The sequence below is a fragment of the Staurois parvus genome, unplaced genomic scaffold (genome assembly GCF_062004578.1).
Source record: "Staurois parvus isolate SC_StPar_1 unplaced genomic scaffold, SC_StPar_1.0 ptg000078l, whole genome shotgun sequence".
NCBI classification, from domain to species: Eukaryota; Metazoa; Chordata; class Amphibia; order Anura; family Ranidae; genus Staurois; species Staurois parvus.
In genome coordinates, this window is record NW_028317874.1 from 8,049,899 (window position 1) to 8,075,227 (window position 25,329).

The window sequence follows — 25,329 nt, forward strand, 5'->3', positions numbered from 1 at the left end:
GATCAGACAAGCCAGGATCAAGTCAGGATCAAACTGTGGTTTTACAAAATGCAGAGGATTAACCCCTTAGGTTTCACAGTGAGAACAACAAGCATGCTTTTTTGCTTATACAGACTGATTTTACTATTGTGGGTTTAGTAACACTAAGATTTCATAAGTTATGCTACCTTTTTTGCAAATCAACTTAAATAGTACTAAATGGAAACCTGCAATGAAAGGAACAAGAGGTTAATGTTCCTTAAATGCATTTTTTGGCTGCCCTAATGACCGAAAAGATTTAATACTTACTAGTAACTTAATTGGAACAGGTATGTTCTGTATACACGAAGATCTGACCTCACTCTAACTAGATCTGCTGCATATATACAGTAGTTTTCTTTCAGTGAAAAGTGTAATTTTTCTCACAACAGATAACATTTCAAAACAAGGGCCAGTGTTGATGGGCTTTTGGGCTGCAAAGGCAGGGTGCTTTTGACATCGGTTTGAGATGCTTCTGAGATCCTCCAAGGCCTAATTCATACTATATGGGGAGAGGAGCAGTTCTCACCAGAACAAAAGCCTTTGACTCTGGGCCTAAACCTGGGTTCAACCTTTTGCGGTGTGGGACATTGCATGTGATTCAGATAGGAATCGCACAACATTCCTATTCAAATCACATGCAATTCTTTGCAGTGAGATTTAAGCCCATTCATTTTTTTTGATGCACTAGAATCAGATAGCATGGGTGTCCATGCCGATATCCGATTCAGGCACTGCAATTTGTGGCCTGTTTTTTGGTGTTATTTTAACATTGGCACCAACAGCGGATCACATGAACATAGTGCAATTTCAGTGGGACACACAGGATTTGCTGTGTTTCCTGCACCGCATACATGTGAACTGAGGCTAAAACTGGAGTATATCTTCTAGCATTGTGTATTTTGAAGGAATAAATACCATTTCTCTGTAGAGCTGGACAGGTGGTGTAGTGCTCACAATATAGAGATTCCAGCCATGTTCTGTTTCTGATGGAACCTTGGTCTTTGTACTTCCTGACTTTCTGCTACAATGTAAAAATAAAAAGGTAATAAAAGTAATTTAGAAAATAAGAACAAACAGTAATAATATAGAGAGAAAAGAACAGTAAAATTATACGCTGCTAGACACTTAAGTCAGAGTGTAGACTCCTCAATTCCTGTAATAAAACTACATTCTCTGCTCATCATAAGCTCATATACCTTTTTACTGAAGATTGTAGCTGAAGCTCACAGTTAGGTTTTTTGTCTGTGCAACCCTGGTGGTTAGGAATAGCCTTTCATGCTGAGACAATGCATTTCAACATAAAACGCAAATGCAGAGAAACCTATTAATTAAAATATTTTTAAAGGATTAAAAACCAGGGGCAGAAACATGGTTTATCTATTGAAGTCACCAGATAACACATTTTCCTAAAGAGATCTGTCATGTTACACATGCGTTGTTGTAGGTTTGCCTTTAGGTTCATCCCTACATCACCCTGTACTTAGGGCATGCTCCATGTAGTTTGTTCCACCCTTCTTTTTCAGTCTCAGTTCTCCACATGCACTGTATTCTGCTGAAGCTAGACACGCTATGATTTTTTTTTTTACCTATCTGGTGTTCATCTGGTATGATCTGCACAAGTTTTGGATTAAATCTTTCATTTGCTGGATGTCATTTTGATCGAGTCACAGTCTTCTAATTCTACCGAGAATGTAAGTTAGATGGGAGCTTCCTTGGCTGTAAATATAGGATGGTTTAGTTTCTCTCTAAGACAAATAAAATCAATTTTTCTTTTTAGTTGGGAAAATAGGAAATATTGCTGTACAGACTCCTATCCAGCCAAGAGGTGAAACAGTAGTCTCCTTTTAAAATGTGATGAACTGTATCACATTTTAGTTTGCTGGTCTAAACCCATTGTTTACTAAATTGAATCAACTAATTCTTACCTCATCATTATCTTACAGTTTGATAGCCCTTGCTCTCTGTATAGGAGCAGTGGTCTCCCTGCAGGGGACTAACATGACCTACACTTAGGTAACTTGTATGCTCTGGGAAAAAGGGATGGCCACATCCATATTCAGTCCACATCTGCAGGACTGTGAGAACCATGGAGACCATATATACCAACTATATTCTTTCTTTTAACTACTTGCCTACCGGGCACTTATACCCCCTTCCTGCCCAGGCCAATTTTCAGCTTTCAGCGCTGTAGCACTTTGAATGACAATTGCGCGGTCATGCAACACTATACGCATATGAAATGGTTATCAATTTTTTCACACATATAGAGCTTTGTTTTGGTGGTATTTACTCACCGCTGGGTGTTTTATTTTTTGTGCTATAAACATTTTGAAATAAAAAAAAAAAGTTTTTCTTTGTTTCTATTATAAAATTCTGCAAACAGGTACTTTTTCTCCTTCACTGATGTGTGTTGATGAGGCTGCACTGATGGGCAATGATAGGCAGCACTGATGATGCTGCACCAATATACAAAACTGATGGGCACTGATAGGCACTGATGGGCGACACTGACTGGCAGGACTGCTGGGCAGAGGTGGGTGGCACTGCTGGGCACTAATCATCAGTGCCGATCTGTCCTCTGAGAATTGCCAGTACTTTCCTCACGCTGTGACAGAGAAAAGTGCAGCCAATAACCGGCAACTGCATTTACCAGTGATCTGCTGTGTCATGGCTGATCACATGGGAAAAGGCTGCTGTGATTGGCCTTTTACCACATCAAGTGATCAGCTGTGTCCATAGGGTGTCATATGACGCCCTCCCAGAACTGGCCGGCCGCGGTGAAGTTGTCATTTGGCTATCTGCGGTCAGCAAGTGGTTAAACTAACAATGTTGTTTTATTGTGAAACTGCTAATAGTACTTTGTTTTTGTTTTTTTTTCAAATAATTTAACATTGATTAATAAAAAAAAAAAACAAAAAACAAAAAAACTGAAAAAGTAAGCTTACGACGATCTCTTTGAATTCTTCCCCTTCTCCGGCACATCTTCAATATCTGCCTTTGTCAAGATAACTAAATAGTTTTTAAAGTGCTGAATGGCTTTCAGTCCTATAAAGAGCTGCATTCTTAGTGTGCAAACATCCATAGAGACAGGTGGGCAAGTCTGGAAACAGTGAGACAACAGTGAATACATTAACAGTCTTTATGGGATGCTGACAGAAAAGCAGATATTTTAAACCACTTCGCCTCAAAGTACAATATATTGGAACATAAAACCTGTCTATAAAATTTTAGATTGTCTAAAAGATCAAATGTCACTTGCCAATAGCTGTCCTGCTTGTGCCATATATCAGCATAACAAAAAACATGCAAACAGAGGTAACCAGTCAGTTTCTAGCTTGCGATCCAACCTCTAAGGATCTAGTATGTCACTGCATTGTATGTTACTTGACCATAGCAAGCTTTCAAAGTGAGAGGTAACAAAAAAACTGGAACAAATGTGGATAAAGCACAATTTTCTACCTATCCTGCATACCCTCCTGTGTAAATAAGATCTGTATACTTACCTTTTTTTAATCTAGTCTGGTCATATGATTCCGCAGCTCCATCTAGCCTGTGCAAAGGAGTACTCGATAAAAAGATTGTGAACTCCCGAAGCCTTGATGTAATTCATAGGCTCCCGTGGCCCAACCATAGTTGGCGCTCCCCCCTGTCCTTTGCACCAGTCACTCACTGACACAGAGGAGCCAAAAGATGCAGGATCATGTGACCAGACTGGAGTGGATTAAAAATAATAGGTAAGTACACAGATCTTTTTTCCTTTTTTTACAGGGTATGCAGGATGGGGGGGGGCACTTTTAAGAATAGTTAGCGTTAGCTTTTTTATCCACTCTAAAGCAGTATTACACCCAAAACCAAAAATGTAATATATTGCAGCTTACCAATCCTTATATGTGGTTGTATTAGTTTTCTTTTTTCCCTCTGTTTTGACCTGGTGATCTACCCAGTAAAACATGTCCTGCATTACAGTGCCCCCACTCTGAATGAAGGAGCACGGGCATTTTTGGACAGCAGCATTGTCAGTCTGGGGTAAAGGGAGTGTTTGATGGACTAGAATTTTTAGATTTACTAAAAACGGACACTAAATTCAAGCTCACACTTTATAAGCAGTTTCAGCAAAAAGTTTTTCTTTTCTTGGGATAAAGGTTATACATAATTAAATAAAAGCTGGTAATTGTAAGCACCCCTGTCAGTGGCAAATGGTATGTCTTATAAATCTAACTGCTGCAACTGCAAGAGAGCTTCTTTTAAAACAAGTTTGCTGTTGGGTTTAATTTCAATTTAAATCTGTCAGACATGGAAAAAATGACCCACAGAGCCAGCCTCATAAAATAAAGTTAAAGTAATTGTAAATGTTTTGATTTTTTTTTTTTTAAATGTCAAACATGCTATACTTGCTCTGTGCAATGGTTTTGCGAACAGCAGCCTCAAACGTCCCCTTCTCAGGCCCCCCCGCCGCCAATTGCCCCCATAGTAAACTGCTTGCTATAGGGGCACTCGTGCAAACGCACTCCTGAGCCTCTCTCTGTGTGACAAAGGGTCAGGGGTTATGCAGCATCATAGGACAGTTAGAGGTGTATGAAAACTCTTCCTACAGGCATTACCAGTATTCTGCTGGACACTGATAGAAGCCACAAGACTGCTCTAACTGCTGATGAGAAAAGGTAATTAGCAATTAATTTTTACGAAAATAAGTGCATTTCGATGTTCTGTTTACTTTTGGAGACCAGATATAGTGAATGCAGGGTCCTGGGTTTAGTAACACTTTAATGCAGAGACTGCACTAGGTAGACACCTTCTGCCTTTAGAACCACGTTAAAAAGGGGCAGTGTTCCAACAATGTCCTGGGCAAGTCAGTCATGCTAATGTTAAAACAAAGACTGCCTTGCTGATAACATCTACATCCCACAGACCAGATAAACTACCATGGTACAAAGCATGACATAGCTAAATCACAAGTTACATACCTTCATAGTTGTGTCAATATAAGGATCTTCCTCCCGAACTGTTACTGCACTGCATCTTACCGTGAAACACTGCAAATTATTCCTGTACAAGCACAAAATATTGCAAATGATCTATACTATGTATTAAAAATCTGCATCAGAGGTTTTCAAAAACATGAATCTTCTAAAGATCCTTTCTTCTAAAATATTTGAATTATTTTTCTATTCACTCAAGCTGAAGGTGGGCATATCTCTGCTATTAGCTAAATGAAATGTAATGGTTTGTGGCATAATTTCTTTACTATATGTCTGTAATTTAACTTTTTTTTATTAAATATGAAATATTACATAATGATATTCTGTATTTTGCTTTTCAGCCAGTAAATGAAGTTTTATGCTTCACACACAAGCCCACAAGCCAGAGCAGTGATTTATCATAATTTGTTATGTGACATCTGAGTCCCGAAACAAATACAAGCTAAAAAAAAAAAAAAAAAAAAAAAAAAAACAAATCGACTAAAATAAAATAAATCCAAAAACTTTATAGTTTATATCTTTATAGACAGCAAAATACCTTGTGATGACATGTAGTAATTGAGGAGTAAGGACAGCCTGCTGGGACCTCTCTGGGTAATGATAAACAGAAATCAGCTGTACAGTGTTTAATAAACTGTACAAGTAGCCAGCATGGGGCATGGAGAAGAAACAAAACAGGCTTAGCAGGTCTTTTTTGGTGTTACTAGCATCTGCGATAACATGACTTCCTGTTTCAAACACAAAAACAATTTTAGCAGTTATTCTTTTTTTTTTGCACCAACAAAGTCATAGTAATACACTACTAATAAATGAAGGCCACAATTCCATCACAAAGGGCTTTTCAAATGCAAATATGAAGGCAAAGAACTGTTCTTGCAACTAATGTCTTCATTTATTAAATTTGTGGAACTTAGTTTATATAGAGGCATTTTACATATAAAGCCCTATCCTAAGAGCCATGGCACATTAAATCTGCAATGCAAAGTGCCTTTAGGGAGCTCGCTCTATTAGATGGCTTACAAAACAAAAAACATCTGTATTACTCTGATTTCAGTTTGAAAAGCCAAAAGCAAATCTTTCTGTTCAGCTGAAAGGACATTGGAACAGTGCACTTAAAGCATGTTAAAATGGATCTTCAAAAACACAAATATTATGTGTCACTTTAGAGAAGTAAGGGTTTCTGAAAAAAAAACAAAAAAAACAATATACATACTCATCTCCATGCTGCAGCATCCTTGTGACACTGCAGTTGTCCCACGCCAGCTCCAAGATTGAGAACTGAGCAATTACCTGACTGCTGATCAGTCAGCTCTCTGTCTGCAGGAGATCAAAAGTGAATGCACTCCTGTGACCCTAACAAGTAGTATCACTAAAAAAAGATTTAGCCTTTTAAGTACACCTGCTATATGACCATATTTAAAAAAAAAAAAAAAAAAAAAAGACTGCAGTTGGATACCAGCACTGTATATTCACATACAAATACAAACTTCTTGAAAGTCAGCATTGGCAGAACCTTACACTTGTGACAATTTTCAAGCCTGGTAATTAGGCTCTCAGACACCAAGCACAGCCTTTATCAAGGTGAAAGAAAGAGACAGGTGCGTCTACCCAATCCACAACCAGATGTCTTGGTTTTCATGAAGCCCTGGCAGCAATTTGGGGAGCTGGTGTAGAACAATATACATATGCTCTACTACTTTATGATGCTTGCTACTGTGTACACCTACACTAGATGTTTAAAGTGGTTCTAAAAGCAGACGGGATCAAGATTAGGACCCCCCCCCCTTCAGCACCTCCTTATACTTACTTGAACCCGATCTTGATCCAGCAATGTGCATGAGAGCAGCGGCTCCGTCCCTAGTCATTGGCTCAGAGACAGCAGCAGGAGCCATTGGCTGCTGCTGCTGTCAATTACAGCTATTGAAGGGGGAGCAGGGGCAAAAAAAGAAAAAAAACAACATTCACAATCACTTTCAGCTGTGCGTGGTAAAATAGTGTAACAAAAGTCTTAAATAAAGCCTGTTCTGTATCCCAAAGTATTGACGCTAATAGAAGAGCGCTGACATCCAGGCAACCAACATTTTTTAAAAGGATATGCTGCAAGGTCATTACATATTTCCTCAGTACAGTTTTTTTTTTTTTTTTAAAGGGAAAGTACAGTGTATTTTCAGCGAGCACATAGTTTGTTATACTTACAGGGATTACCTTTATGGACTTATTTTTACAAATGTTAGAATTTTTAGACTAGCCTTCAGGAGGTAATTCTAAGCATTCAATTATTTTGTCTCAATTCTATCAACTGCTGAGATACCAGCTCCATAGGGAAAACATTTTTAATTGCATTGATTGACTCAGATTTGCTATGTAAGAAGGAGCAGTAGATTACAACGACTGTAAGGCTAGAAATAATTAATGTACAATTACAAATTATACATGAAGTTTTAAAAACATAAACACAAGGTGATGAGATTATTTTCATTAAACTGATCTATTTTACATCTAACCTCCCTCTACCTCTGTGAAAATGTAGTCAATCTTTGTACTGCAGCTTCTGCTCCTTTGCAAACATGAGTTCCATCCATAGCAGTCTACTGAGGAATCTTCTAACACACAGATCAGAATACAGACAGCAAACTGTTACATTGGGTGAAACAGAAGCAGACGGGTGAAGAAAAGAAAGGACACAGAGTCAAATCAGATCAACAACTAACTTGTATAAAACTCAATTAAACTTATTTTAGACAGTAAACTACAGAAATAATACAAATAGATTAATCTACCTGTTTTGTACATGGGCATAAGTTGTAAGGAATGTAATCTTGTATTTTCAACACTGAAGCCATCTGCAAAATCTGGTGCAAACCTCCTATGTAAAAAAAACAATTTATTAAAACACTTTATAATTTTTGAAAGTTTGTCTAGTAAAGCACCTATTGTATCTAAAAAAATGCAGCATTAAAACACAAAATAGAAAATCTCTGCAGGGTTCTTGGTTATAAAATGTATATCTATATGTTACTTCTTCCCATTATTGTGAAAAACACTTGAAAGGCACACAACAGCTTTTCACACCCAAGTTAGAAAATCTTTGCTGCAACAAACTGACCAATCCTGGTCGGTATACTATCTGCATGGTGTTTGCATGTTTTCTTTGCGTTTGTGTGGGTTTCCTCTAAGTATTCCAACTTCCTCCCACATGCCAAAAACATGGTGGTAGGCTAATTGACTTCTTTCCAAATTGGCCCCAGTATGTGAATGTATGTATGTATGTATGTACAGTTGCAAGAAAAAGTATGTGAACCCCTTGGGATTACGTGGAGTTTTGCATGAATTGGGCATAAAATGTGCTCTGAACGTCATCTAAGTCACAACAATAGAAGAACACAGTCTGCTGAACATAATACTACACAAACATTAGATGTTGCCATGGTTTAATTGCACATAACATGTAAACATTCACAGTGCAGAGAGGAAAAAGTATGTGAGGCCCTAGCTTAATGACTTCTCCCAGAGCTAATTGGAGCCAGGAGTGAGCCAACCTTGACTAAAAATAGTGTGATGATATTGGATGTGTTGCTGACAGCTGTCCTGCCCTTAAAAAACACACACCTGTTTTGGGTTTACTGGTTTCAAGAAGCACTGTCTGATGTGAACCATACCTCACAGAAAAGAGCTCTCAGAAGACCTACGATCAAGAATTGTTGACTTGCAAGAAGCTGGAAAGGGTTACAAAAGTATCTCCAAAAGCCTTGATGTTCATGTGTCCACGGTAAGACAGACTGTCTACAAATGGAGAAAGTTTAGCACTGTTGCTACTCTCCCTAGGCGTGGTCGTCCTGTAAAAATGACTGCAAAAGCACAGTGCAGAATGCTGCATGAGGTAAAGAAGAATCCCAGAGTGTCAGCTAAAGACCTACAGAAATCTCTGGCACATGCTAACATTTTTGTTGACACATCTACAATAAGGAAAACACTAAACAAGAATGGAGTACATGCGAGGACACCACGGAGGAAGCCATTGCTGTCCAAAAAGAATATTGCAGCACGTTTGAAGTTTGCAAATGAGCACCTGGATGTTCCACAGCACTACTGGCAAAATATACTGTGGACAGATGAAACCAAGATTGAGTTGTTTGGGAAGAACACACAACACTATGTGTGAAGAAAAAAAGGCACAGCACACCAACATCAAAACCTCATCCCCACTGTAAAACACGGTGGAGGGAGCATCATGGTTTGGGGCTGCTTTGCTGCCTCAGGGCCTGGACGAATTGTTATCATTGATGGAAAAATGAATTCCAGAGTTTATCAAGACATTTTGCAGGAAAACGTACGACCATCTGTCCGCCAACTGAAGCTCTGCAGAGGATGGGTGATGCAACAGGACAATGACCCAAAGCATACAAGTAATTCAACAAAACAATGGCTGCAGCAGCACAGAATACGCCTTCTGGAGTGGCCCAGTCAGAGTCCTGACCTCAACCCGATTGAAATGCTGTGGCATGACCTTAAGAGAGCGATTCACACCAGACATCCCAAGAATATTGCTACACTGAAACAGTTTTGTGAAGAGGAGTGGTCCAAAATTACTCCAGATCGTTGTGCAGGTCTGATCTGCAACTACAGGAAACGTTTGATAGAAAAAAGATTGCGCCGCGCTCCTATATATTTATATATACAGCTTAAGCTTCTAAAGTGTATCAAATAACAATATTACCAAATATGAACTGTGACTATACCGCTAAATGCATATGAAATAATACATATAGATAGCATGCATGGTAAATAATCCTAAAGCAATAGTGCCTTAATGGGTGCCACGGTATAAACCTATGTTGCACCTATATATAACTGTGTATACTCTATATTAATAGTGCAAAAGCATATGTGCACGTGCTAAACAGATATATATACAGTCTTTAAAATAAATGTGCAGGTGGATATTCTGTTCCTTTTCTCCGAGTGCTAGATGGTCTCCTTATATGCTCACCTCTATATTTGCCTGAATGAATCCAGGCAAATACGCTTTTTATCCTTCCAGGATAGATGAAATGGGATGATGCCTTTGCTCTAGCCGTCCTATGAGGTGGACATGCATATGGATGGATCCTCCTGTTATCTCCTTTATCTCCCTGTGTATCTATGAGTACACTGAATAGCTCTCTTGGGATCTCCCAATTCCCCTCCTGGGGTTGTTTCCTCGTTCACTCCTCCTTATATCAGCTCATGGGATGTTTGGTCAAAAAGAGGAAAAAGCAGACCATAGTGTCTTATCCTTATACACAAAATGGATTTATTTCTGCCAATAACAGGTATAACTTGATGGTATGCAGCTCATATATGATCCAGACAGGCATAGATGGCAATCAGCAGGTAAAAAGTAGGTAAAAAGAAACCTCTCTGCAGCTGCCCCTGCAGTGCTGTCTGCCTGTGCTTGTGCTCGGATCTGCTCGCTTCTCCAGTGCAATGTCGTGACGTCAGAGCCCCTCCCCTACGCGTTGCGTCACAGGGTCATGTGACTTCATCAGGGGGAATTTGATTGGATCCAATCAAATTCCCCCTGATGAAGTCACATGACCCTGTGACGCAACGCGTAGGGGAGGGGCTCTGACGTCACGACATTGCACTGGAGAAGCGAGCAGATCCGAGCACAAGCACAGGCAGACAGCACTGCAGGGGCAGCTGCAGAGAGGTTTCTTTTTACCTACTTTTTACCTGCTGATTGCCATCTATGCCTGTCTGGATCATATATGAGCTGCATACCATCAAGTTATACCTGTTATTGGCAGAAATAAATCCATTTTGTGTATAAGGATAAGACACTATGGTCTGCTTTTTCCTCTTTTTGACCAAACATCCCATGAGCTGATATAAGGAGGAGTGAACGAGGAAACAACCCCAGGAGGGGAATTGGGAGATCCCAAGAGAGCTATTCAGTGTACTCATAGATACACAGGGAGATAAAGGAGATAACAGGAGGATCCATCCATATGCATGTCCACCTCATAGGACGGCTAGAGCAAAGGCATCATCCCATTTCATCTATCCTGGAAGGATAAAAAGCGTATTTGCCTGGATTCATTCAGGCAAATATAGAGGTGAGCATATAAGGAGACCATCTAGCACTCGGAGAAAAGGAACAGAATATCCACCTGCACATTTATTTTAAAGACTGTATATATATCTGTTTAGCACGTGCACATATGCTTTTGCACTATTAATATAGAGTATACACAGTTATATATAGGTGCAACATAGGTTTATACCGTGGCACCCATTAAGGCACTATTGCTTTAGGATTATTTACCATGCATGCTATCTATATGTATTATTTCATATGCATTTAGCGGTATAGTCACAGTTCATATTTGGTAATATTGTTATTTGATACACTTTAGAAGCTTAAGCTGTATATATAAATATATAGGAGCGCGGCGCAATCTTTTTTCTATCATTTATACACACTAGCTAAGTGAGTCAGTGCAAGTGCCAGCGCACCTCATACACTTGTAGAACACATTGAACACCTCGATTCATAATAGCTCATAAGTATTCACCATAATTACAGGAAACGTTTGGTTGAGGTTATTGCTGCCAAAGGAGGGTCAACCAGTTATTAAGTCCAAAGGTTCACATACTTTTTCCTCCCTGCACTGTGAATGTTTACATGTTATCTGCAATTAAACCATGGCAACGTCTAATGTTTGTGTAGTATTATGTTCAGCAGACTGTGTTCTTCTATTGTTGTGACTTAGATGACGTTCAGAGCACATTTTATGCCCAATTCATGCAAAACTCCACGTAATCCCAAAGGGTTCACATACTTTTTCTTGCAACTGTATGTATGTATTTTAAGGAGCTTAGGCTGATAGTTCCTTGACGGCAAAGACTAATGTGAATGTATAGTATGTAAATGGGTTGCATAAAATTGTCAGCACCATATATTGTAAATACCTGTAATAAATTAAATATTAAAAATGTACCAATGCTAATAGTTCTACATGTTTTCTTTCAAAATAATCCTTGAAGTTTATACGGTTGCTACCAAACAAATGTATAAAAGTAAAGTTACCTATTTTGTTGTAGTCTGGGAAATCTGTGTTGTGCATTTACTATACTGAAAATACTGTTTGTTTTTCTGGTTCAACAGTTTCTATTGCTGTGGCAAAAAATACAACACAGATCACCCACGCAGGGGAGCTTGATGAAAATCCAGTCAAACATGCATGGATGGAAAAATGTGCAACAAACAATTGAACAAGGATAATGGCCAAAAGGCGAATGCATGAGGAAACTGTCGCTCTACATATATTTCCTGGGCCCTTGGGCCTGTGTGTATACTCTGTAGAGAGAACAGAGGTAAAGGATGAAGAAGAAAAGGGCGAACCAAAAGACGGTCCTAGGAAGGCGTGAAATGAAAGAAGTAGAGGAGGGGGAATGAAAGGGGGGGGGGTTGGACGGTACGGAGGCAAGTCCTGCAGGCTAGGGTGAGGTGTATCAACCGTTATACCCTAATAAGTTGGTCAGGTGCAGTGTAGGGAGAGCATACGACCACTAGGGGGTCCAAATTTTCAGAAATTTAGCATGTATCATGCAAGATGCTAGACTTATTTACCATCAAGGTGGTTAGAATGTTCTACACTGCTGCAAATGACACCGAGGGTGATTTTCAAGCCCGATCTATGGCCTGCTTTGTGGCAATGAGGAGGTAAGTAGCAAGTTTTGTTGGTGTGAAAATAGGGCTGGGACAGGGCAGTGTAACAGTGCCAATTTAGCGTCTTTGCAGATTGGGATAAGAAATAGCATATAAAGAAGGCCAAAAAACCGAGACCAGAACCTAGTTAACAGTGGATATGACCATCAGGTGTGAAGCACATCCCCACGTTGGCCACAGCCTCTGAAACACCTGTTATTGTAAGAAGGGTTTAAACCTGCAATGCAGGCCGGGATCAATTACCACCTCAGGAGGACCTTATACTGTAGGCTGCCTCCAGCGTGGTCAGATTGAAGGAGCATTTTGCTATTGACGACCAGGCTTTGTTCCAGTCTTCAAGGCCAATGAAAGACCCCCAGTCACCCAACTGAATTTATAAGAGGTAGAAGGAGAGGGGTTAAACAGCGTTCAAGGAAGAGTAGATAGAGGAGATGGTGCCCAAAACCCCGGGGGAAGGTTGACAGAAATGTTCAAAGGCCGTAGTTTGGTATGGGAAGGTGGAATTATGTCTCAGGGAGGTCACCCAATGGCAAAGCTGTACATAGCGAAAAAATTCCACAGGTGGGGCAACATGGATCTCCTGAATAGAGGGCCAAGAAGAGAAAGCATGGGAAGTGAGAAAGCTGCGGACCTGTGTGAATCCATGAGAGGACCACACGTAAATGCTCTAGGCTGATCTAGGCCTGAGGAAAAAAGGGGGTTATTGAGAAGAGGGGCAGAAAAAGGGGCATAGGTTACCTGAGTAACTAATGGAGTCCCAGATATGCAGGCTATGAAGCTTTTTTAGGGCTAAGTAGAGAAGGGCGAATTCTATGGGGGAGCCAAAGAAGCGCCACCATAGAAACTGGTGCACAATTGGAGAGCTCCAGCAAAACCCAATAGGGGGTATCTATTGTGGCATGGACGAGGGTGAGCTGAGAAATTTGTGCCGCCGTGTAATATTTGGTGACATTAGTGGCTCTTAATCCTCCACACAATCTGTGGGTATACAGGGTGTGGCGTGATACTCTGGGGCGCTTGTATGCCCAAATGAAAGAGAGAAGTATTTTCCGTATCAGTCGCAAGTAGAAGGAGGGTACCCGGACTGGTAAGGTTCTGAAATAATATTTTGGGGAGTATGGTCATTTTGACTGCGTAAATGCGCCCAATTTAGGATAAGGAAGGGAACTGCCAGGATTGCATAAGAGAGGTGACATTTCTCATAAGTGGATAATAATTGGTTGCAAAGATATTGGCATAAGAAGGAGTCAACTTGACACCCAGATTGTCCAGGGAAGAATCACCCCAATGACAGGGGTAGCTCACCTGAATGCGTGTTAACATAGAGGAAAGGAGGGAAATATTCAGAGCTGTTGTTTTCTGGGGGTTGAAGCGGACGCTCTACAGTTCAGAAAAGCGGCAGAGAATAGATTGCAGAGTTTGGAGAGTGGTAATAGGATTGGTTAACATTAAGAAGGCATCATCTGCGAATCAGTTCACCGTAATGTATGGCTGCGTAATCAATACCTGTGGCATTGGGGCTATCTTGAAGCGCTATGGCTAGGCATTCAAGCGCCAGGTTGAATAAAATCGAGGATAGTGGGCACCCTTGTCTGGTGTCTCGATAAAACAAAAATTTAGTGCTACGGCATATAATGATGTGATATTTCACCAGTAGTTACTCTAAAATGCACTCCCCAATATATGCACAGTAAAGTGGAATAAATATAATGAGCAGTCCTATCTTAACCCAAAAGAAGTGAACAGACAAATGGAATACACCTACTTTTGTGCATACATCAATAAGGATTATCAAAATTTAAATATATAAAAATACACTTTAAATCAATCAAATATTGTTTTAGGATTGATCTAAAGTGTATTCTTATATATTTAAATATGATCATCTTTATTGATGTATGCACAACAGTAGGTGTATTCCATTTGTGTATTCATTTTTTGGGGGGCCAAAATCATGCTGCTCATTAGATTAATTACACTTTTGAGTTTGTGAGTATAACCTCTCACCATTTTTCTTACCGACCTTTGAGAGTTGTTTCCTTTGAGTTCAGATCTGCCAGTTCAGAATTTATTCAGCTTTCTGACATATCTGCAGTGGCAGGGTTCTCTGCACAGACAGTTATTTTAAAGCAGAACTAAACCCATCACTTCACCTGTTTCCCAAAACAGTTACAGTACATTCAAGACATGCTCTAAATTATAACCATCACAGTTGCTCGTGCTATCAACCAAACTGAAATGGCTGACATCATAATCAATCACATGTGCAGCATATTGGCAACTGCAGTTCAAACAGAGGCTATGATGGCAGCTTTTTTGGCTTTAAAACAATAGGGGGGTTTAGTCCCATTTTAAACTGTTCTCACAAATCCTTTAATTTTTGTTTTTTCACTTTACCTTTATTACATTTTCTTACATACAACAAAAAGTAACCCAAGTACATACAAGGTGTGTCTAAAGAGTTCAGTGAATGGTCCGATATCTCAACAGAAACATGGGCCAGGTTCATTCGGCATGAACATGGCTATCCAGAGACACACCTAGAAGTGCCACCTAGCGTGGAGTACACATGACCGCCAGGGTAAACCCACTGGCAGTTGAATGTAGTCAGTGTGAGAGGTAGGGTCAATGGAGCAACAAGTAAACTTCAAGTTCTGCTACACATTAGAGAAAACGGTGACAGAGGTGCATGAAATGTTGGCACAAGTGTATGGGACAAAAGCAGTGAGCAGAAAATGTATTTGCATTCAAACGCTTTCACAACGGGAAGGAAACAACTGAGGATGAGCCACAATTGGGTCGGCGGTCAACAAGCAGAACCCCATACATGATCAAGCGACTGTGACAAAATGCTCGCACAACATCAGCAACTGACTAAGAATTATGGTTGAGGAATTGGGCATTAACAAGGACATGGTGCACACCATCGTCCACTAAATTTGGGTAAGTGGAAAATCTGTTCCAGGTTTGTGCCACACAAGCCGACAGATAAACAGAAAGAAAAACGGATGGAAACCTCTGGAGATTTCATTACCATGTGTGACCAGGATCCATTCTTTCTGCGAACCATTGCCACAAGGGATGAGATCTGGTGCTACCAGTTTGATCCGGAATTCAAAAATGGCAATTGATGAAATGGCATTCACCATCTTCCCCATGACGCAAAAAGAGTCGCCTGCAAAAGTCCAAGGTCAAAACAATGTTGATCGCCTTCTTCTACAAAATGATGACATCATCCATAAGGAGTTCATCAAACCGTGAACACCACATTCTGCTAGGAAGTTTTGAAATGGTTGCTACAACCCATCCGCCATGTTCGGCCAGAGTTGCACAGGACTGGACAGTGGATGTTGGTGCATAACACGCCAGCACACTGTGCGACCCATCTGCAAAAAATTCTTGGCGCAGCATACCTGTTCTCGATCATTCACCATACTCCCCTAATCTGGAGCTTACAGACTTCTTTCCATTTCCCTGGCTGAAGAGCATCATGGCATGAACCCAAGAATGTGTGACTGTGGTTCTGTGATCGATTCTTAAAGAGGCCTTTGCTGACAGTTTCCAAAAGCTTTATGAATGTTGCCAAAAGTGTGTTATAAAGGATGGCAATTATTTTGAAGGCCAATAAAAAGGTATTTGTTTGTTTCTTCCTATTTGTTTTTATATATATCACCTTCAGTTCCAATTAAACTTCTTCCCGTTGGACTGCATCTACAGTATTTCCAAAACCTCTGTCCTCTCATTACTCATTCAACCCACCAATCAACTCTGCATATTTTTCTGGGTATTTTTTTTTTTTTTTTTTTTTAAACATGAACCACCCCTCCCAGATCTTTAAGAATTTTTCCATCAGGTCCTCACTTGAATTATATAATTCTTCCCAGAAACAGATATAGTCACCCCCTTAGCCAATTCCCCATTGATAGAACGTCTTGCAGACCCCAGAACTTTGGGATCAATCCTTGTGCTGCATTCAATATATGGAGAATGAGTGATTTCCTGTACTGTCCTATTGATTTCACTGTACCGTGGCACAAGGACATCCATGGTTACCTGGATATTTTGGTACCAGTGATTTCTTGTACCAACTCAATAATCTCCATCCGAACAACCTTAGACCCATCTCCCTGCTGTCATTTACATCCAAACTCCTTGAGCGCTTAGTCTATAATCGCCTAAGCTCTCACCTCAATGACAACAACCTCCTCGACCCCCTACAGTCCGGCTTCCGTCCCCTACACTCCACCGAAACAGCCTTACTCAAACTCACCAACGACCTGCTAACCGCCAAAGCTAATGGCGAATACTCAGTGCTCCTACTACTCGACCTCTCGGCAGCTTTCGACAGAGTCGACCACCCCCTCCTCCTCAAAAAACTACACTCCCTTGGCCTCAGAGACTCCGCTCTCTCCTGGCTCTCATCCTACCTATCACAACACTCCTTCAGCGTTACCTATAATGCTACCACCTCCCCCTCTCAGTTGGGGTCCCTCAAGGCTCTGTCCATGGGCCCCTTCTCTTCTCCATCTACACGTCCTCCCTTGGCCAACTGATACACTCTCACGGCTTCAACTACCACCTCTATGCCGACGACACGCAAATCTCTCGACCCCTCGCCTCACCCCTTCAGTCTCGGCCCGAATCACTAGCCTACTGAACGACATATCAGATTGAATGTCACTCCACTTCCTTAAACTGAACCTCCCCAAAACCGAGCTCCTAGTTCTCCTCCCAGCCCACGCACCCCCCCCCCCCCCACTGACTTCTCCATCAAGTCCAACAATGCCACCATCAGGCCAACCCCGCAAGCCAGAGTACTTTGGGCTGGAAGGATAGATGGAGTCTAGAATGACACAAAGTCCAATCACTAACAAACTCATGCAGACTCCACCTCCGCAACATCTCCAAAATACGCCCATTCCTAACCCCAGAAACTACTAAGCAACTCATCCACTCCGTCATCCTATCACAACTCGATTACTGCAACTCCCTCCTCACTGGCCTGCCTCACCACAGGCTATCCCCGCTTCAGTCGATCCTGAATACGGCGGCCAGACTCATCCACCTCACCAACCAGTCCGTTTCCGCCACCCCCCTCTACCAATCCCTCCACTGGCTTCCGATTGCCCAACAGATCAAATTCAAAATGCTAAACACTGATGTACAAAGCTGTCCATAACTTTGCCCCGAACTATATCACCGACCTAATATCCAAATACCACCCAAAACGCACTCTCCGCTTCTCACAAGACCTCCTTCTCTCTAACTCCCTGGTCTCCTCATCCCATGCCCACCTCCAGGACTTCTCCAGGGCATCACCCATCCTCTGGAACTCCTTACCCCAATCCATCAGACTATCACCTACTCTCCTCTCCTTTAGGCGCACCCTGAAAACCCACCTCTTCAGGGAAACCTACCCCGCCCTCTGCTAATTGCCAATCTCCTCCACTCTTCCTACGACTCCATCCCCCACAGCTTTTCCTCCCATACCACTATTCCCTCCCTCCTAGATTGTAAGCTCCAAGGAGCAGGGCCCTCAAACCCCTCGTGTATCGCATTGTATTGTTATTGTACTGTCTCATGTATTGTCTCCCATTGTAATGTACAGCACTGAGCGAACTGTTGGCGCTATATACTGTATAATAATAATAATAATAATAATATTCCAAAATTGTTGTATTTTAACACATCCCTACCAAGTGTGAAACATAAGTCCAACTTTCAGTACACCCTCTTCAACATAATGGTGATTTTCCTACTTGACATTTATGTGCTCTAACCTGCGTAATATACCATCCTGTTAGACATTTAAAGTTTGTCTCTACTGTGTGTGTCTGTTGAGGAAACGTGCCAGCTTCAGTACTTTTTTACTTTGATGCTCGTTCAAGGCTACCTCAATTTCTCCCTCCCATTTTTCAACGTATGGTGGTTTTTTAGGCTCCGCCTCAGCAGTTATAATCGTATATATCTGTGAAATACAGCGTGTTGGGCCGACCTGTAAACTGAGTAGCTTCTCAAGAGAAACTAAATTCTCTCCTATAGGTTGGGGCAATAATGCTATAAAATGCCTTAACTGGCAAAGCCTCCAGTTATTTAAAAGTGCTATGCCCCATTCTTTTTTAATTCTTGTACAGTGCTCACCCTCCCACCCTTCATAAAATCCTTTAATTGCACATTTTTGTTATACAGTATCTCTTTAGAAAACACTCGCCTCTGTTGTGGAACCCAGATCAACTTCTCTAGTGGTACTTTACTCAGCTTCTCCTCTATTTTTACCCAACTCCTTTCCTATGAAAAATATGGCCAGTTTACAAATCTGTCTTCATATCTTGCACTGCAACATCTAACTCTGATTTAATTTTACTTAATGTTAAATAGTGAACTCTAGGTTTTTTACTTTGCCAGATAAACCCTAAAATAAGTGATTTCAGTGGCTTAAAAATGTGTGAGGTAAGTGAATAGGAAGAATCTGAAATCTATAAATCACTTTTGGTAGTATCCCCATTTTATTGTTTGTTCATCCTACCCAGGAAAGCGATCTTACTGACAGTTTGTTTAATTCCTGTCTAATTTCATTTAATAACAAGGTTATTACCGGTTAACTGTATTTCCAGAAATCTTCCAGGACAGCTATTCGAGAGATAGGCTCTTCCTACCTAAAACAGGAAACACATGATCCACATTAGATTTAAAAAAGGACCCTCACTGCCATGACCCCTCAGTAATAGGAAATTACCGAAGGCCAGCAAAAGGACCAACACATAGCAACTCAAAATGTACTTCAAAACATAAAAAAAAAGAAAAACTGAACAAGCTAATAGTACAGGTGGGAACTAGCACTGTCCTGGAAGAATCCTGGAAATACAGTTAATCTTGTTTATCTCAGTCATCTTCCAGGACAGCTACTTGAGAATATAGGGCTAGCACCTGCCTAGGGTGGGACTCCTGCTTGTAAGACCTTTCTCCTGAAAGACTGGTCTTATTTGGACAGACGTTCCAACTGATAATGCCTTGCAAAGGTAAGGAAGCTAGACCAGGTGGACACCCAACAGATCTGGTTAGCTCTTTCAGCCCAGGAGGCTGCCATGGCGCTTATAGAGTGTGCTTCGACACCCCCGTAGGATCAAGTGACTGGCTTTTGTTCTCTTGATATACTGTAAGTGAATAAGCATCTTCTTACATCTAATTTGTTGAGATTTGTTTCCTTCTGGGTTTCCCATAGACACTACTTTGGGAAGAAAGGCTGGATCAAGAGAAAACACAATTCTATCTAAAAAAAAAAAAAAAAATAGAACAGTATGGCTCTGCCACCGAAAAGGCTTGTATCTCTCCTAACCTTTCTTGCAGAAACTAGCATCACAAGTAGAACAGTTTTTGACATCAGAATCTTAATGGATTATTCATCCAGGAGGTTCCAACTGAGCTGAGAACCTCGGAGGACCGTGCCCAGATCCCATGTTGGAAATTTTGCTCTTAGCAGGGTTCGCTTTCTAGAGATGGAAATCAGAAACTGCTTTACTAAGGGGACCTCAGCTAGGCGTACTTCCAGGAAACTGGAAAGGGCTGCTACTGGTACCTTCAGGGTGCTTGCTGCCAGATTAACGTCAGCTCAATCTTGTACAAATTCTAGAACTGAATTTACCAGCAAGTTGCCAGACTGTTTTTTTGCCTTCCTCCAAGCTGAGAACTTCTTCCCAACTTTCCCATAAATGGCATTAGTGGAATCCTTCCTGCTTTCCAGAATGGTAATGATTACTCTGTGTGAGAACCCTTTTCTAATAGTTCCCTTTCAGTAGCCACGCTGAAAGGGCTAACCTCTCCACTGCTGGGTGGCAGACTCCCGCCTGATTCATAAGAACTGGTTTCTGCGGCAACCTCCAGGGAGGTTCTAAGCTTAGACTGCATAGGGCCAAGAACCAAGGCCTCTTCAGCCAAAACAGTGCTTCAAGAATGATTCTGGCCTTTGAAACTCATATCTTCTGGATTACTTTGAAGATCAACTGGATAGGCTGGAAGGCATATAGTAGCTTCCCTTCCCACTGATAAGCCAGTGCATCTGTTCCCAAACTGTGTGGAAAGATCTTTCCACATTTCTGTTGCTCTGTGAAGCAAAAAGGTCCAACTCTGGGGTCCCCCATCTTCCACATATCTGTGTAAAGGTCTCCTGACTCAGGCACCACTTGGTTTGGTGCAACTGGTGTCGACTTAAGCTATCTACTAAGCAATTTAGTTTTCTCTTCAGATGACTGGCTGTTATGGATAGCAGAATTCCGTCCAATGAAGAATTTCCCCCGCTATCGTCATCAACCTGTCTGACTTTGTGCCCCCTTGACGATTGATGTACACAAAGGCTGTGCTGTTGTCTAAGAGGATCTGGACATCCCTACCATGAATCAATGGCTTGAAAAGTTTTAGAGCTTCTCCTATTGCTTTCAATTCCCTGGCATTCAAGGATTGGGAGGCGCAGAAGTGATCCCATCTCCCTTGGGTTAGATGTTTGTCCAGTTGCGCTCCCTACCCCCAGGCACTCGCATCCATGGTTATCTTTCTGGGATTTGTTTGTTTCCATTACTGACCTGTCGTTAGGATCTGCAGGGAAACCCACCATTTGATGGTGTCCTTCACTGTATCTGGAATCAATATCCTCTTGTCTAAGGATTGTTGGAGCCCATCCCACTTTTATAGGAAGGGGCCTTGGGTGCAACTGAGCCCATTGAACCGCTGGAATTGCAGTCGTGATCCAGCCCATTAGCCTCATGGCTATGGCTCCCCTTATGGAGCAATCCGAGGACAACAGGATCTCCACTGCCCCTTGCTGTAAGTTCTGGATTTTTTTTTCTGTCGGGAAAGTTCTTGAGTTTTCTGAAATCTAGAATGTAGTCCAGGTAAATCAGCTTTTTTGATGGCACTAGCTGAGATTTCTCGATACAGATAATCCAACCTGTTTCTTATAGGTAAGCTTTTGCAATCTCTAGGTTCCTCATTTTTGCATCTGCCGTATTTGCAAAAATTAGCAGAACGTCCAAGTAAGGAATTATTTCCAGATCTTTCATCCTTAGATTCTTCAAAATTTCTGACAAGACTTTGATAAAAATCCGTGGAGCTGAAGACAGTCCAAACAGAAGGGCATTGAACTGGAAGCACACTATCCCTGCCGGGCCTCTTATGGCAAACTGTAGGTATTTCATCAATTCTTCCCTGAAGGTAAACATCCTTCAGGTCCCACCGGAGTTAAATCCTTGACTGAATATATTGACTCCATTCTGAACCTTTTGCATTGGACAAGCTATTGACCTGTTTCAGATTCAGGATTATTCTGAAATTCCCCAATGTTTTTTTCCTCAAAAACATGAGGATAAAAACCTGTTCTGCTCTCTTCTTCTGGAACATAGAAGATTACATTTTGCTCCAACATATCCTGTAAAAGAGACAACAACACTTCCGCCTTGTCTTGTTGTTTGGGGAGAGCTGTAGCCAAAAATCTTTGAGGGGGATTTCTTGGGAACTCTATGCGATAACCATATTTGATGATATCTAGGATGAACCAGTTTTTTTGTTTCCTCAGTCCATTGTGGAAGGAAGGATCTTAACCTTCCTCCCACTCCTCTCCCCGAGTCATTGAGGTTGAGGCTTGTCCTTGGACTGGGAGGGGTTAAGCAAGACACCTTCTTTGTCCTTCCCTCTCTTGAAGGTCCAACCTTTATTTTTTTCCCACTCATCTTTGCCTGTCCTCCAGACCAGGGGTCTTCAAACTATGACCCTCCAGCTGTTGAAGTACTACATGTCCCATCATGGCTCTGGGAGTCTTGCCTGTGGCTGTTAGAGTCTTGCAAGGCCTCATGGGGCAGTTCCTCAACACCTGGAGGGCCATAGTTTGGAGACCCCAGCTCTAGACACTTGCTGTTGATTAAAAGGGACAAAAAAAAAAAATCCTCTTTCCGGCTTGCTTTTTTGACACAGGGAACCCCTGCTTCCTGTCTGCTGATCTTTCAAGCATGGAAGAGAGTTCTGACCCAAACAGTAGGTTTCCTTCAAATGGTAGGCTTCAGAGTTAGGCCTTAGAAGCCTGTTCCCCCTGCCAAGTTTTCAACCAGACTGCCCTTCTTGCTGTGTTAATTATTACAATAGATCTGGCCGTTAGCTTGGTGGTTTTTGCCGATGTGTCTGCTATGAAGGCCACAGCCTTGGTAAGGACCGGAAGGGATTTGAGAATCTGTTCTACTGCAGTACCCTTTACCAAATGGGCTTTGAGTTGGGACAGCCATATGTCAAGTGTACGGGCCACATGTCGTAGCTAATGCTGGCCTAAAATTTGCTGCACTGGCCTCCCAAGCCCATTTGATAATATAAGAACCGTGTCCTGTCCAGCCTGAGGAAACACATTAAATGGAGGGGTCATGGCAGTGAGGGTCCTTATAAATATAATGTGGATCATATGTTTCCTGTTTTAGGTAGGAGGAGCCTATCTCTCGAGTAGCTGCCCTGGAAGATGACTGGGGGGAAAAAAAAATTGTATATAAATTGGCTTGGTACAAATTTTTAATCAATGGTGTTAATTTTATCCCTAAATACTTTAACTCCATGTTTCTCCAAGTAAAGGGAAACTGGCTCTGTATGAATACTTGTTCTTCACATGTCATAGAAATTTTTAAGATCTCTGACCTTGTTGGATTCATTTTCAAGTTGGATCGCTCTCCATATATTTTTAACTCCTTTTTTTATATTCGGTAAAGTTTCTCTAACAAATCCTTTAAGATGCATTTACAGCTTTGTGTCTAGGTTTGTTGCATGCTTGCTACATCTTTGGGGAGGGTTCCATTCCAATGGCCTTCTACAGGGCCTCACACCAAAAACACAAAACACCTCTCTAGACTCTGGCCTTGAATATTCTGCTGGCAATGACAGTGTAGAAAATGTGTGACATTTCAGGTATGTGGAGCCGCATACAGGTTTATTTATATTATTCAGGGGAATACCACTGACAGCGCACCTGATAGTATATGGAAATAACCTTTCCTGATGGATCAGTCAGCCACTGTTGACGATAAGAGGGAAGATACACAGAAAATATATATTTTTCTTTATCTTATAAACTACTGTAAGCATGTGACACTTTTTCTACTGGGTTTACAATAGTGTTTTGTCACACAAAAAAAGCGTTCACAAAAAAATCCTAAATAGGGTAAAACCTTTTTCGACACCAAGGTTAGCCATATACTGTACAATGCAATCTTATCAACTTGGACTGCTCATAAAAACTGACTGAAAAATAAATAATTGACACCACAGAGTATCTCTATTTAATAATTACCTGTAAAGGATATATCTGACGTGAAAAGTAGTTTGTAAATCTACGGACAATCCAGTGGATTCTGGGGTGATCACAATGCTGCAAGATTTACATTCCTCACCAGACAATTCTATAGGTCTGTCAAACACAACATAGTCTTCACACTCTAATAGATGAGATGATGTTGATGGTAGAATGTCTTTCTCACCTATAGAATAAAGTAATGTGTGAGAACTTACAAGCCTTTTCAGAAATGGTAGCTAAAAAAACTCCAGTCAAAACATGAAAATAAAAGATAAAATAAGCAAGCAGATTTTGCTGCAAAAAAATACACCTTTCAAGAGTAAGCCCCCAGTACTTCTCACCACTTAATATTCTCAGTCAGCTACAAAATCTTTGCTGACTCAGATCTTCCCCCCAGCCTCCCTTATACTTACCTGAGCCCCATCGTGATCCAGCGCTGTGCATAAGAACAGAGGCTTCTTCCTCTCTGTCCCTCCTCACAGGGCAGATCGATAGCAGCGGGAAACGAGAGAGACAGGGCCAAGCCCCACTGTCTGTGTCTATGGACGCAGGAATCAGGGCTCAGGAGCAAGCCCGCAGGAGTGCCCCATTGGAAACAGCTTCCTATGGGGGCACTGGATGAAGTGGAGTGGGACCCGAGGAGGAGGATCAGGGCTGTTCTGTACAAAAGCAAAAAAAAAAAAAAAATTATATATGTGTATGTATATGTATCTGTGATGTAAAGAAATGAGACAAACATAACTAATTTCAGAACTTTTTCCACCTTTAATGTTGTGACCTATAAACTGTACAATTAAATTGAAAAGCATAAAAGTAGCAGTGTTCAGTATTAAGCAATCACATTCAAAACCATGTTAAATAGGAGTCAGTACACACCTGCCATCATTTAAAGTGCCTCTGATTAACCCCAAATAAAGCTCAGCTGTTCTAGTAGGTCTTTCTTGACATTTTCTTAGTCGCATCCTACAGCAAAAGCCATGGTCCACAGAGAGCTTCGAAAGCATCAGGAGGATCTCATTGTTAAAAAGCTATCAGTCAGGAGAAGGGTGCAAAAGAATTTCCAAGCCATTAGATATACCATGGAACACAGTGAAGACAGTCATCATCAAGTGGAGAAAATATGGCGCAAGAACTGACATCCCTCCAAAATTGATAAAAAGACGAAAAGAAAACTGGTCTGGGAGGCTGCCAAGAGGCCTACAGCAACATTAAAGGAGCTGCAGGAATATCTGGCAAGTACTGGCTGTATAGTACATGTGACAATCTCCCCTACTCTTCAAATGTCTGGGCTATGGGGTAGA

The 25,329-nt window shown here is 41.3% G+C and overlaps 1 protein-coding gene across 1 annotated transcript in view; it reads right to left on the reverse strand.

Moving 5' to 3' along the window:
* The window catches only part of HPS3 (HPS3 biogenesis of lysosomal organelles complex 2 subunit 1), a 53,105-nt gene that overhangs the window by 22,013 nt on the left and 5,763 nt on the right, over nucleotides 1–25,329 (reverse strand). Inside the window, exons 4-9 of the mRNA XM_089669524.1 lie at nucleotides 24,026–24,212; nucleotides 7,781–7,866; nucleotides 5,539–5,728; nucleotides 4,986–5,067; nucleotides 2,967–3,121; nucleotides 937–1,042 (exon numbers count right to left, since the gene is read on the reverse strand). Coding sequence (XP_089525650.1) covers nucleotides 937–1,042; nucleotides 2,967–3,121; nucleotides 4,986–5,067; nucleotides 5,539–5,728; nucleotides 7,781–7,866; nucleotides 24,026–24,212 — 806 coding nt within the window. The remainder of the gene's footprint in view (nucleotides 1–936; nucleotides 1,043–2,966; nucleotides 3,122–4,985; nucleotides 5,068–5,538; nucleotides 5,729–7,780; nucleotides 7,867–24,025; nucleotides 24,213–25,329) is intronic.